Raw genomic sequence first — 12,766 nt, 5'->3', positions numbered from 1 at the left:
CCACTCGAGCGCATGTATATGCATGTATTTCACATACTTGGATATAATACCTGAAGACATTCACATGTGCAGAAACCATTCTACAACTCGCTGGATGCCCCGTCTATCGTCACTTCAAACCAGGAACCACTACGCCGATGAGTGATGGGGCACGATAAGCATCAAGGCAGTCACATAACATAGACGCCATTGTACAACATCACCCCCCCTGAATCTGTCGATAGGATTCTCATGTTCTGCCCAGCACTACCCCTGAATGGCGTGTTGCTACAATTAACTGTCATAACAATGAGTACCTGTAGGTAGTTGCGGCATGTCTTGGAAACATTATTAATAATCGGTATCCCCATGTTCTCCAGAGTATTAGTCTAATGGGAGACTCCTGGAGCGTACACTTTTCCAGAGCAATACCACGTATATTGGTTGGTATCATAGCCCAGCCCACATACCTACCTTTTGCTCATTGTTGATCGGCAATTTCTTCTCCTCAGCCAAAGTCTCAATGCCCAGCTCTCGTCATTCGTCCAACTACAACATCTCTCAATGTATCATCTCTCCACAACTCGCAACCGTTGGCTCACTGACTGACACGGGCTTACTAGACTCGTCAGTCAGGTTGAGCAAAACCCCAATCTGTCATCATCAATTCAAAGCAATTCTCATGACGAAAATCCTTCAAACTCACCACGAGGCTCATATTTTCTTCTGTGCTGCAGATTTCAGAGGTTCTGGTACTCATTTACCAAGTCATTCGTTAACAACCCTGCATCAACTCCTCACACCGAATTGAGGCTCTTCTCACAAATCGAAAGCATCGCCCGTTGTCTCTCTTTGCTCCCCGTCACATGCAGTTTGTCCAAACCCACAATCCAACCCACGCGACAACTCGTCTTCCCCATCTCTTCGCACCAATCGTCACTGGTCGCCCGTGCGTAGTAAGTATCTGTACACCCTATCCTCACTCAAACTACATGTATGGGGTCGGACACGCGTTCTCCGTTGTCGTTGAGATCGCCACTTTCACAGGCAGCCCCAACATGCGGATCGTGCATCACGGATCGTGCATCTCATCAGCCCCTATCAAGACAAAGTCCAAATCCCTCGAGAATCAAGGAAACTCTACAAAACCAAATTTTCCGTACGTCATCGAGCACAAACCTCCAAAATCTCAATATTATTACAACTTCAGTCCAAAACGAAAATTCCTCACGCCCGAACTTACAACCAATGGCCTCGTATTGATGCAGCTCGGATCCTCCGTCTCCAACCCTATTGTTATGTGAATATGTACGGCGCCATCTCATCACATCAAACCTCCATCGCATCGCATTCGCATCCCAAACCACCCTAAAAAGTCGGTGACAACTAGCCTCCCTACTCTAACCTCACATTAACAAATTCCCGCCTTCTCGAGCAGATCAAGAAAAACAAAGCCTCTGCCGGCACCAGTACGCTGCGCACAAGATCGCTTCCCAGTCTGTGCTCCCGCGCGTGGCGGAAGCAGGAAATATCTATATGCCCTCAATCCCATCCATAAATCTTCTAGCTGCGTCAGAAGTTTCCTGCTAATCATCGTAAGTCTACTCGGTATTGCCTACGCTTCTGCCGATCCGATCTGTCTGTGATAGTACTTGTTCATGGTTGTTTGTTTGCTCACGCCTCTTCTCCCCGCCTCCCCCTCGTGACCAATCGCCTTGTTGGGCAAGGAGATGGGAGATGGCGCATGGCTTGCCGCACGGGCTTCCTATTGTTCAAGAGGACTCAAGACGCATCCTTTCCCCCTCTCTCTTCTCTGATGGCTGTCCTTGGTGGAGGGGCGTCACTTTAGGCCGGGGGAGGGTGTGCGCATTCACTTACACCGCATTCATCGTCCAGAGCCCAATTGCCAACGCCAACACCAACATGACTGAATCCCGTCATTCCACAGGTGAGAGCATCCCGGCATGGCATGGCGACTACAGTTGACACAAGTCGAACACGAAACACGAGGTAGACTCGTCGCTTGCATGAGAGAATACAGACAATTCACAAGCTAATCATTCAGCTGCTATCCAGGATCAGTACTCGGCCTCCAATATATATGGACATTGAATCGTCGAAGAACCACCACATCAACATCCAGACCCATAATCAATCTCTGACCCCCGGCTCCCGTCATCCGGCTTCCGTCTTCCGTATCGGTCGCGAGCTCCGAAGCACGTGTTGCCGCTTCAACATCGCCAAGCCCCACCTCAGCAGCCTCCACATCATCCCCTGCTCCCACGCTCCCAACGCTCAAGAAGGTTCTCGGTATCGTAACGGGGCATGTCCCCATGGTCAGGGCCAAATAGTGAAGATTAGTCGACTCGGCAGCGCAGTGTATGAGTTCTCCGTAGCTCCCCTGCTGTACGACGGCTGCAGAACACCCAGCATCTCCGCACCGGTTAGATATCCACAGATGCCCCTTATGCAGGTTCCTCGGCCTCAAGACCGGCCACTAGTCTGCTCTTCGATCAATTTCCGCCCGACCAAGATTGTGTCCTGCATACCCCGTTGACGCTGCCAGAACCTATAAACCATGTCAGCCACAACTGAGAGGCGCCGCGAATTTGATACGAAGCGTCTTACCTTTCTTCTGGTGTTCCATGCCCATGGATTGAGGCCAGCCGAGCCTCCTCCTCCAGGGTCTCCCTCGTAATCTGCTCCGTCTTTTCAGCACCTGGGACAGCGACTGTAGCCTTCTCGCCCGCCACGTGGCCGACCGTCTCCTCCAGGAGCCTCTTCTTCAGTTGGAAGCGCTCCTTGCGCTTCCTCTGGAGACCGGGGCTCTCCACCCTGGCCATGACGAATCTGACGGCGAGTTGAGCTGCAAAGTAGAGATGTTCAGCTAGGAAGATGCTGAGGAGAGCTCCGCCTGCAGTGACGGAGGATCCGGAGCCGGCTTGCCTAGCCCCGCTGCAGAGATAAACGATGGCAGCGCTGGTGATGCTACCCAGCCACGACAGGAAGCCCAGAGCAGTCAGCCACGGTCCGATGGAGTCAGCTCGCCACGGGATGGGTCTGCGACAGCCAATGACGATCTTCAAAGCGTCGGATCGGAGTTCAATCCAGTTGTTGATGAGGAAGAAGCAGGCTGTGAGAGGCCATGAAACAGAAAAGAGAGACAGATAGCCTGATTTCTGTTAGTGGTTGTTCTATGTGAGATTACGAAACAGTCAACTCACCGAATTGCATCACCATCTCGCGGTAATCAGCAGTAACATCGTAGTCTTCCAAGCCAGCTTGATTGCGTACACGTTTCAGGAAGTCAGCTTCATCAGGTTGTTCGTTGGTCTTGACCGTGTGGTTGTTCGAGAGCTCCTTGGCCTTGACAGAGGCCTTGTGTTTGACATAGGGCACAACGACTTCGGTGAGGAAATTGATGATTTGGGCGGTGACCGTGGTGTAAAACATCTGGTTGGCAATCCGCTGAGGATTGGACTCGAACTGGCTCGTTGTCAAGGGTTTCTCACTCATCGTGAGAGTCTGTGCCGTCCTGCCCCAGAAATTGAGCAATGGGTGCAAGACATGGCCGAAGGGGATGTAGACGAAGGCTGTGAAGATCAAGGCCATGTACGATGTTATAAAGTTGAGCACAAACTGTTTCTGGACCAGAGCAGCGTGGTGTGCTTGAAGAAAATTCCCATTAGTCGCAGCTCAAAGCGGTATTTTCGATGGTCTTTGGGAGTAGCCTACCATCCATGGTATCGTAGTTTTCCTTGTCTGTCAGCCTTTGGGCAGCAGTCATGAGAATGGTGGAAAAGGTTGGCGTCAGGACAACAAGCAAGATAGTAGGAAGGAAACCCTATCGCATAGAAGTCAATGTCTGTCACAAAGCGATAAAAGGAGTATTTGAAAAGTTCAGAAACGCTCACCAGATACTTCTTCCCTGGACCGCCATACACTTCGTTGATGTAAATCTCGAGGGAATTGACCGTAGCGACCAGCCCACCAAGTACAACAAGGCAGACGAGGGCAAAGGGGATCTGAAGGAGCTGGGTCTGTAGCCTCTTGACAGGTGGATAAACCTTTACCGGCTCTCCCGTGACTGAGTCTTCCACCTCGAATTCCCACTGGAACTCTGGGCGCTGATGCTGTATCTTGGAGACGCCACGGACGCCCCACGTGACGGCCAAATCGGCCTCCTTACGCTTCCAATACTCGAAGAAGACGACGGACCAGAGACAGTTGCAGATGGCGTAAAATGTGGAGAATTGGCCCATCAACATCCATGCGGCAAAGCCCACAGCCGCGGGGAATATCTGGAAGCGGAGGTAGTCCATGAGAAAGGCAAAGTAGAAGGCAACGCCTTCACCAAACCTGTCTCGAATTTCGTCCAGATCGGATTGTTCCAGGACATACTTCTTGCTCCATTTATGCAGCCACTCCTTGTTGAAGGCATTGTCGTGAAGCGGGAAGATGGCCTCGACGTACTTCCACTGCCCTTGGCCTTGGGTGATGCCGGCGCCGCCGTTATTTCGAGAATTGGTGATTAGGAGATAGACGAGGCGCAGCCTCTCGGCTTCAGTGACGGGCTCGTCCTGGATTGCCTTTGCAATATCGCTGCCGGGACCGGAGATGCGAACGCCCTGCAGCCAATCCTGAAGGCGAGAGCTGTAGGCCTGCTGGGCAAGGAGGTCGTTTGAGGCAAGTCTGGTGAAGACGAGGAGAGAGTCCTCTTCACCGTTGCGAACGGCAGTGGTGAGGCCGACGTTTGTGAGAGCTTCAATGAGCTGGACAAATGCTGCCTCTGCCTTGGCTCTTTCTGGAAGTTGTGTAAGCGATGGGGGGGACAAGACAATGCAGAAGCTGTCAAGAGGGAACTCGTACCTTTGGGTGGTATCCGGTAGTGAATCACATAATCGACCCTGACGAGCTGTTAGCTGAATGATCAGGGATTGCAGAGAGATGGTTGACGACGGCGGCAGATCCAAGTCACATGCTCACCCAAAGTTGCCCTCCGCACCCTGTTCGTCGCCTTTCCCGTACAGCCCCCGCAGGCTCGACATGGTGATGACGTGGGACACGCGGCAAGCACGTGTGGTGAGAGATCAAATGAAGACTTTCAGTATGCTTGATTTGCAGTAATTGATCGTACGCAGCACGGAAGATGATGCGCGTAAGGTAGTATTCCAGGTAGGTAGCTATAGGGAGTTGATGATAGTAAGCGACTGAAGAGAGAAGGCGAAGGAGGGTGAAACAAGGTAGCGTAGATGCGTGTTCAATCGATGAGGAAGCAAGAAGCAAGATTGCTCAGGAGCTGGTGTGGGGAACGCAGGGCAAAGACGTCACTGGCCGTGCAGCTGCCCTGATGAGGATTAGCTTAGAAGAGACAATGGGTGATGTAGAAGGACGGCTTTCCATGAAGAAGAAGAAGAGACAAAAGATTGCAGTTGGGGATGAGAAGCGTAGAGGTGAGGAAGTTCAAGGAAAGACGAAGAACGAGATCAAGAAGGAAACCAGAGAGGCAAGGATCATCTCAGCTGAAGAGAGTCATCGTCATGTGAAGCCATTTTGGCAAGCCATTGACGATCCGCCAGATCCCCGATCAGCAAAAGCCGGGCTAAGCCTCTCCCGGGAAGGGCTGGCCGCCAGCCAATCAGCGCGCAGCATTGACACCATGAGCTCATATGCGTCATCCCCCAGCCTTCGATCCTGTTCAAGTTCTTGATCTTGATAGTCATATTCCAACTACACCAACCAGCTGAGATGCAATTGACCATCAAAATGCCGGCCAATCACTAGCAATTTCGTCTGACCGACAGCCATCGCTCACCACCATTCGCCTCATCATGGGCCTGCTCACGTTCCTCGGCCTCCGCCGGAAGAACCAGTGGGAGCGCCTCACCCTGCTCGACCAGCTGCTCCTCTCGCCGTTGACCTTCATCACCATCAAGCTCTACCACATCCTGCTCTTCCTCCGCGGCCGCCCATTTGTTCCGCCCCGCAACAGACCAGCCATCCGCGTCGTCTGCATATCGGACACCCACGAGCAATTCGTCGACATCCCTCCGGGAGACATCCTCATCCACGCTGGCGACCTGACCGATTCCGGGGCCGCTGCCGATATCCAGAAGCAGCTCGACTGGCTGAAGAGCCAGCCTCATCAAGTGAAGATTGTCGTTGCTGGTAATCATGACAGTTGGTTTGATCCGCGAAGCCGTCTTGACTCGGACGTCAAAGCTGGTGCTACGGTCAACTTGGATGGGCTTCATTATCTCGAGAGCGGCCTGACCGTGCAGGAAGTCAATGGGCGGAAGCTGACTCTGTTTGGCGTGCCCGACATTCCAGAATGTGGCCCGGACAGCTTTGCGTGAGTCGGAGAGAGCTCTGCTCGGGCACCTCAAAGTGCTGACTCGGACCTAGGTTCCAGTATTCGCCTGGCAATTCCCCGTGGTTTAGCAGAATCCCACCGCAGACTGATATCCTCGTGACTCATTGTCCTCCAGTACGCCACCTCTCTTGTCGTTGTCGTCTGGGCCTAAAATGTTAACGTGTCTTGTGTCAGAAACATCACATGGATCTGGGGCTCGGCGACCCTCAGCTTCTCCAAGAAGTCTGGCGCGTCAAGCCTCGTCTCCACGTCTTTGGCCATGTTCACTGGGGCTACGGCAAGGAATCCATCTTCTTTGACGAGATGCAGCTAGCCTACGAGCGGTTGCTTTCTCGATCGCCGCGAGGCCCCTTTTGGGATTTCGTTCCGAATGCTGCATGGTGGGATCACCTTTACGTGCTGTGGCATGGTCTTCATGCCGTGCTGTGGAAGTGGATCATGGGCGGTCCGGGCAGCAACCAGGGCGGCTGCTTGATGGTGAATGCTGCGCAGATGTATGGGAGCACTGGCAGGGTCAAGAGTCGGGCTGTCGTTGTAGATATATAGCCAGAGTTCCTCGTCACTTACGAGACTTGAAGACATTGCATCACATAAGGTATATTACATAGCCAGGAGCATATTAATAGCAATCATTATATCAAGCGATAATATTCACTATAGTAGTAGCAGCATACACCTGATATTGCATTCTGCAACACACATTGTAGACATCATGAAGCGTATAAACCTTCATGGTACTGAGACACGACGCAATTTGGATATTGAATCTCGTCCATTACTACCTACGTATACTAAACTAAACGCTGGATTCTAAATCTAACCGCCATCCAATTAATGTCTGTTGGTACAAGGCACACTTTATGCCAAGAGGTATCCTGTATACAAGAAGAAAATAAGTCGGTCCCGCATGTCAGTGCCGTCGATATTAGTATCTTAAAGCAAGCCCATGAAAAGAACCAGTATACTTGACCCCATGATTGCAAGATACCTTCCCAATTCACCGTATACCGTTGAAGCTGCTGCAACCAGTACGAAAGTGTTGACAGGCGAGTCTGGTGATGTCGGCGATGGATGAAGGTGATTGTTTGTCTCGTTGGGTGGGGGGATGACCATCCTCCTTGTCGTGTGAAGGAGGTGGAGGGGGAAGAGGATCCTGGTGAGACTGGTTGTAGTCTTCATGGGGAGGTGGTGATTCATCGTGATGTAAATGATCCTGGTCATCATGCTGAGGAGGTGGTGGCGGAGGAGGAGGAGGAGGAGGAGGAGGAGGAGAAGAAGGGGGGTCAGAAGGAGCCCAAGGCTTCGGCTCAACAGGGGGCAGCCATGTCGGTATCACGATGGCTTCCTTTGTCGAGGTTTCCTCAGGGCAGTCAACCACCGTCTTCGTCACCGAAACCACAACCTCCGAGATTGCGGGCTCGCTCTGCTCTTCTGTCGAAGATGCTTTCCAGTCCCCTCCGTGGCGATCGGGTTGCTGCTCGGCCCCCCACTGCTTGTTCCAACCATCCTCGTGCTCGTCATCGCAGTCTTCATCGCCATATCTCCAATCATCCTCCGACACCGGATAGACAGTAACCTCCTCCACCTCCGTGACCCTCCCCACGTCCTCCCCCTCCGTCCTCCACGGCCCATTCGAACCCGGCGCCATCGCCGGCGGCTCCTCCGGCCTCTCCCACGCCACAAACGCATACACAGTCAACGCATGCCTCGGCGTCGCGTCCGTCGCAAACTTCTCCCTCGGCCCATCATTATCACGAGGCCCGATCAAGCCGCCGCACAGCTCGAGCTTGTTCCCCGGGCACTCGCGGTTGCAGAGGCCTTCCTTCTCGGCGGCCCTCGTGCCAGCGTCGAGGTCGTCTGCGCAGAAACAGCGGGAATCGAAGACGCCGGCGTAGGTCCGGGGCCGGCAGAGCTCGATGCAGCGCTCCAGGGTCATGCCTGCGGCGTCGTCGGCGGCTTGGGTGAAGCTGGGGAAGTCGGTGCTCGAGTAGAAGCAGCCGAGGTAGGCGTAGTTGTTGATCTTGACGGGGTTGACGGGTGCTCTTGTGGCGACGGGCTCGATGGCGGCGGTTGCATGGGCGGGAACGTGGTCCCTCCAGTCACCGGTTTCGTCTCCGTCATGAGGACCGTGAGCATGGTATCCGGTGGCGTATGCGGTGACGGTCTCTGTCCAGCGCGTCGTCATGGTTGTCGTCGTTGTCTGGTTATTCCACCATGGGCCCGGGTTGCTTGGACGATCTGGATCCGGATGGCCTGGGCGATCCGGGTGGTCTGGATGATCCGGACGACCAGGATGCGGTCCGTGGCCGTCAATACGGAGCTGGTAGGCGTCGATATATCGGACATCCCAGTAAGCATTGGCAAAGGCCTCTGGATGTCCCGCCACATATTCAGGGCACGTCGCCGCAAACTCATTGCACTGGTCCCCCTTGCCCCAAACAGCATTGCCATAATCGCCGCAAAAGTTCTGATACAGCAAATGTCAGTAACCTTTTCTCCCCCCGATTGCCTCAGGTTCTTCTCTCCATAGGAGGGACGCAGGTAGACTCACGATATTCAGCACCAGCCTCATGCTCTTAAAATACTCATCCACATCACAGCTCTCCCCCCCAAACACCGCAACCGGCAACCCCCACGTCTCAGGATCAGGCCTCTTCTCCTCGATATCCCGCGGGATCTCCCCCCTAGCGAAATGCCAGATGCGGATATGCACCGAATCCCACTCCATGGCATACACGCCCCCGTGAGCGGCATTGAAGCCATCGCCATACGAAGAAGTGTCCTCCGCTGAGGGATGAAAGCCGCAGCCAACGTTGTTTTCGCCGACGGCGCACTCCGCGTTGACCATCTGGCCGCTGTAGAGGCCGTCGATGGTCGGGCTCTGGGTGCAGCCGTCGGCGGTGTGGGCGGAGAGGATGTTTGTGTGGGCGGTGTTGACGCCTTCGACGATGTCTATTTCGCCGTCGTAGGGCCAGTCGTCGCCGTATGTCCAGACTGGTGCCATGTCAAGAGTCAGTCTTCTGCCTGGTGTCTTTCAGGGGCGCGCGCTCATATATAGGTAAGTAGGTGCTGTTGAGGCGTCGACTTACACGCTGGCCATAAGCCGCAATGCGAAGGCGGCATGTGCAAAAAGTCGGCAATGAACAGCCCGTGATCATACGTCGCCTTGCTTTCGATGCGAATGCTCGGCCGGCCTCGATCGGAGAGTGAGTACTCGTGGGTGCTGTCTACGCCTAGTCTGACGACTCCGGATCTCTCGTCGAAGCTGTATAGACCCATTGCTTCGGCATCAGGTCTGCTTTGGTAGCTGCAAATATTCATTAGCACGTGGATAACGCAGAACGATGGGGTCCAAAAGGTCTTACGAAACAAAGCCGTGAGAAGGGTCTACTCCATTGAACCAGTTGAAGCCAGAGAGGAGAGCCTCTCCGGCGTACGATGTAGTGAGATGATACGCCATCTTCACTCAAACTGTTTATCACAGCTTTCATAAAAGACGGCTCTAAGAAGGAAACAAGAAAGAAGGGCCAGGGACGGAAAAGAAGACACCAAACTCAATATATAGCACGAGCGTGTAACTCGTAGAAAAGTCATTAACGCGTCTGGAATGCCATCCAAAGTCCAAGTCCACGTATAAGTGAGACAAACCACCGCTCTAGCAAAACCTCAATCCGGAGAGCCCTCACACGTGCATCACGACAAGCAATTAAAAGACAACCCCATTATTTTCCCTGGGAGACGAAAGATCTTTGTATCCTCGACGAATTGTCTGGAGCGCAATTACAGAGTAGAAACAACAAAGTCTTGTCTCGTTGCCAGGCCATCAAGACGATGCTTTAGGGAACGCTCACGAAAATCATTCCAGACGATGAGACTTTTTCAACAATATCCATTCATCGTTCATGTCAGGCACCAGGCCGGCGCTTCCAATGCGTGCCTTGGCGAGGCTTGAACTGAAAGAATGCATTTATTCTAGTCTATACAGCTCGGGTATGTCGTCCAAAAATAACGCCGTGATATGCACCCATCGACTATATCCCAATACTATATCCATCTGCATTCGCTTCCCGCTTGCTGAAATCCTGAGTGTGCATTGTTTCCATACTCGTACATGCCGATGATCACCCGGCCATCACGCTGTCTTGTGTTCTTATCCTCCTCTTTACAATTGTCCTGTTCATGTTCCTCCGTCCAACCATTATTAAAACTCCTTTACACCATGATCCTTCTCAGACCCTCTGTGCCACCTAGGACTCGCTTCCCGGTAACGGCACACCGGCCCTGTCCGCTCTCCCACTTGCCTTGCCGATCTTCCATGAACTCCTCCTGCTTGGGGTGCATGCCCTCGATCCATCGGTGGATGCACGTATAGCAGTAGACGATACCCGTCTGGCACAGCGTCGGAGTGGCAATCTCGCCCACGCAGATGGGACACAGCGACGAGTCTTCTGGAAACCGGACAACAAAAATGGGCAGCATCGACGGAGTCGCAATCGGCGCCTCCTTTTCTGTAATGGCCTCATCCTTTCCGTCTTCTTCTTCTTCTCCAGCCTTGTCATCCTTCTTCGTCTTCTTCTTACCAAAGGATGTCTTTCCAGACACAATCGGGGGAGGCAACTCGATGCTCTCGGCCGCCTTTCGCGACAGCTGCTTCGCAAAGTCCGACTGGTACCACCACTCGAGGAACTTGAGCGCAAAGATGCTCAAGGGCAGCAACATCGACAGGCTCGACATGGCCCTGGCCGCCAGCTCCTTGGGCGTCGACAGCAGAGACCGCGGGCCGGGCTTGGCAGCGTTGCTCGCCGCCTCGGACAGCTTGTCGATGGCCTGGTAATCCGCCGCGGTCATCCTCCGTATCCTCGTGCCAATGAGCCACATGAGCGGGTTGTGGTATTTGGTTCGGTCGAACAGGTAGGCCAGGTTGAAGGCCAGCATGGCGAAGCAGTACGCCGCGTTGACGTGCGGATAGACGTTGCGCAGGAACCATCGGTAGTAGTGCATGAAGCGATCGCGCAGGCTCGGGTTGTCGGGCATTCGCGTGTACGCCGCGCCCAGCAGCGCCCGCGGCGCGTTGATGTCGTACGACTCGTCGAGCTTGCGCTTGAGGTAGGGCACGCCGACGAGGACGGCCAGGTTCTGCCACACGTCCCGCGTGGTGAGCTTGAGCGTCTCGCGGACCAGGTGCGGCGCGGCGAGGCTCGCCCGGGGGATCTCGCCGTGCAGCGCCTTTTCGCGCTTGAGGCCGTAGAAGTTCTCGGTGAAGGAGCCGCCGCGGGTGCGGAGGTAGTGGCGCTCGACGGCCAGCATCAGCAGCGCGTACAGCTCGTCGAAGGAGTTGAGGATGCGCAGCAGGTATCGCGGGTGGCGGTGCGTGGCCACGGTCAGCAGGTACCGCAGCGTCGGCGGCAGCAGGCCGTTGAGCTGCTGCTCGGACAGCACCTCGAACAGCGACGGCTTCTGCCCGTCAAAGGTGCCCCTGAGGGCCGTGATGAACTCCATGGCGGCGGCCGGCTAAGCTGAGGCTGCTGCTCTGCTGCAGTCGATAGGAGCAGGCTTTTCGATGGGATGCCGCCGCCGTTGATGCGTCTCGTCTTCTGTAACCGATATCGTAGGAAGTGAATTTATGTCGGATGAAGGGAGAAGCAATTAGGCTGTTGGCGGAAATGTATCGACGGCGATGGGTTGGTGGTGATGATGATGAGATGAAGATGCTTAGCTGAACAAGCACGGAGTCTCAGCTGTAATCTCAATCCGGCATAACGCTAGAGCCATGTGAAGAATGAGCCTCGGCAAAAGTGCCGCCATCAGCCCCCGGATTCCCCAGGAAACGCGTCTTTGGGGCAGCGATCTGTCGACAGGACAAAGAGCCATATCAATAGTATTGACGAAAATGAAATTATTTAAATGGATTCTCTAGAGCAACATACGAGACTTTCGATGGACTATATAGGTATGCTGCAAACTGCAGGCAAACGGGCAATTTACCTGCCGCTCTCCCGGGTATGTTGCTTCACCTGCTATATAAGCTTGAGAATATGGGATGCCTTCATCTGTAGCACAAACACAAGATGCCCTACCTATATTGGAATCGCAAAAACTACCGAGACTCAATCTGTTACTGTATCTATATGCAGAGCACCTCACGTTGTGCAATGCAATTCGCAGTCATTTCGTACAAATACATCAAAGCATGGACTGACTCTAGATGCCGCTCACAGGCTGTGGCCAAACAACAACGCTAATAAACCGAGGTTCATTCATCCGTCCCCATTCCTCCTCCATTCTTTAGTACCTTACCCAGACTGACACTCTTCATCTCATACTCACACGTTCATCCTCCTCGCCAAGCATCAATTCACATCACCCGCGTCACCCAAGCAATGCGCAATAAACATTCACAAAATATAGAAATAT

At 53.6% G+C, this 12,766-nt stretch overlaps 5 protein-coding genes across 5 annotated transcripts; 2 read left to right on the top strand and 3 right to left on the bottom strand.

Moving 5' to 3' along the window:
* Positions 1-2,463: 2,463 nt before the first annotated feature.
* Positions 2,464-5,027, bottom strand: CCMA1212_004464 (Uncharacterized protein; the record flags this gene model as incomplete). The annotated part of the gene is made up of 7 exons (XM_073701765.1): positions 2,464-2,548; positions 2,608-3,151; positions 3,204-3,647; positions 3,715-3,823; positions 3,894-4,783; positions 4,849-4,886; positions 4,966-5,027. 7 exons carry the CDS (start codon positions 5,025-5,027, stop codon positions 2,464-2,466), a joined length of 2,172 nt encoding a protein of 723 aa, XP_073559541.1.
* Positions 5,028-5,353: 326 nt separating this feature from the next.
* CCMA1212_004463 (uncharacterized protein) lies at positions 5,354-5,689 on the top strand (the record flags this gene model as incomplete). Its single annotated transcript, XM_073701764.1, has 1 exon — positions 5,354-5,689. One exon carries the CDS (start codon positions 5,354-5,356, stop codon positions 5,687-5,689), a length of 336 nt encoding a protein of 111 aa, XP_073559537.1.
* Positions 5,690-5,710: 21 nt separating this feature from the next.
* CCMA1212_004462 (putative rhamnogalacturonate lyase C) lies at positions 5,711-6,898 on the top strand (the record flags this gene model as incomplete). Its single annotated transcript, XM_073701763.1, has 3 exons — positions 5,711-6,331; positions 6,385-6,466; positions 6,527-6,898. Exons 1-3 carry the CDS (start codon positions 5,811-5,813, stop codon positions 6,896-6,898), a joined length of 975 nt encoding a protein of 324 aa, XP_073559536.1. The 5' UTR covers positions 5,711-5,810.
* Positions 6,899-7,349: 451 nt separating this feature from the next.
* Positions 7,350-9,812, bottom strand: CCMA1212_004461 (putative endo-1,3; the record flags this gene model as incomplete). Its single annotated transcript, XM_073701762.1, has 5 exons — positions 7,350-7,404; positions 7,516-8,819; positions 8,904-9,346; positions 9,442-9,659; positions 9,718-9,812. 5 exons carry the CDS (start codon positions 9,810-9,812, stop codon positions 7,350-7,352), a joined length of 2,115 nt encoding a protein of 704 aa, XP_073559387.1.
* Positions 9,813-10,564: 752 nt separating this feature from the next.
* On the bottom strand, positions 10,565-11,851 carry CCMA1212_004460 (Peroxisome assembly protein 12; the record flags this gene model as incomplete). Its single annotated transcript, XM_073701761.1, has 1 exon — positions 10,565-11,851. The coding sequence occupies one exon, from the start codon at positions 11,849-11,851 to the stop codon at positions 10,565-10,567; it is 1,287 nt and encodes a 428-aa protein (XP_073559538.1).
* Between the last annotated feature and the right edge of the window lie 915 nt (positions 11,852-12,766).

This window comes from Trichoderma ghanense (assembly GCF_004382785.1).
Source record: "Trichoderma ghanense strain CCMA-1212 chromosome Unknown scaffold_4, whole genome shotgun sequence".
Classification (NCBI taxonomy): Eukaryota; Fungi; Ascomycota; class Sordariomycetes; order Hypocreales; family Hypocreaceae; genus Trichoderma; species Trichoderma ghanense.
This window is presented reverse-complemented; position numbering and strand designations above follow the sequence as displayed.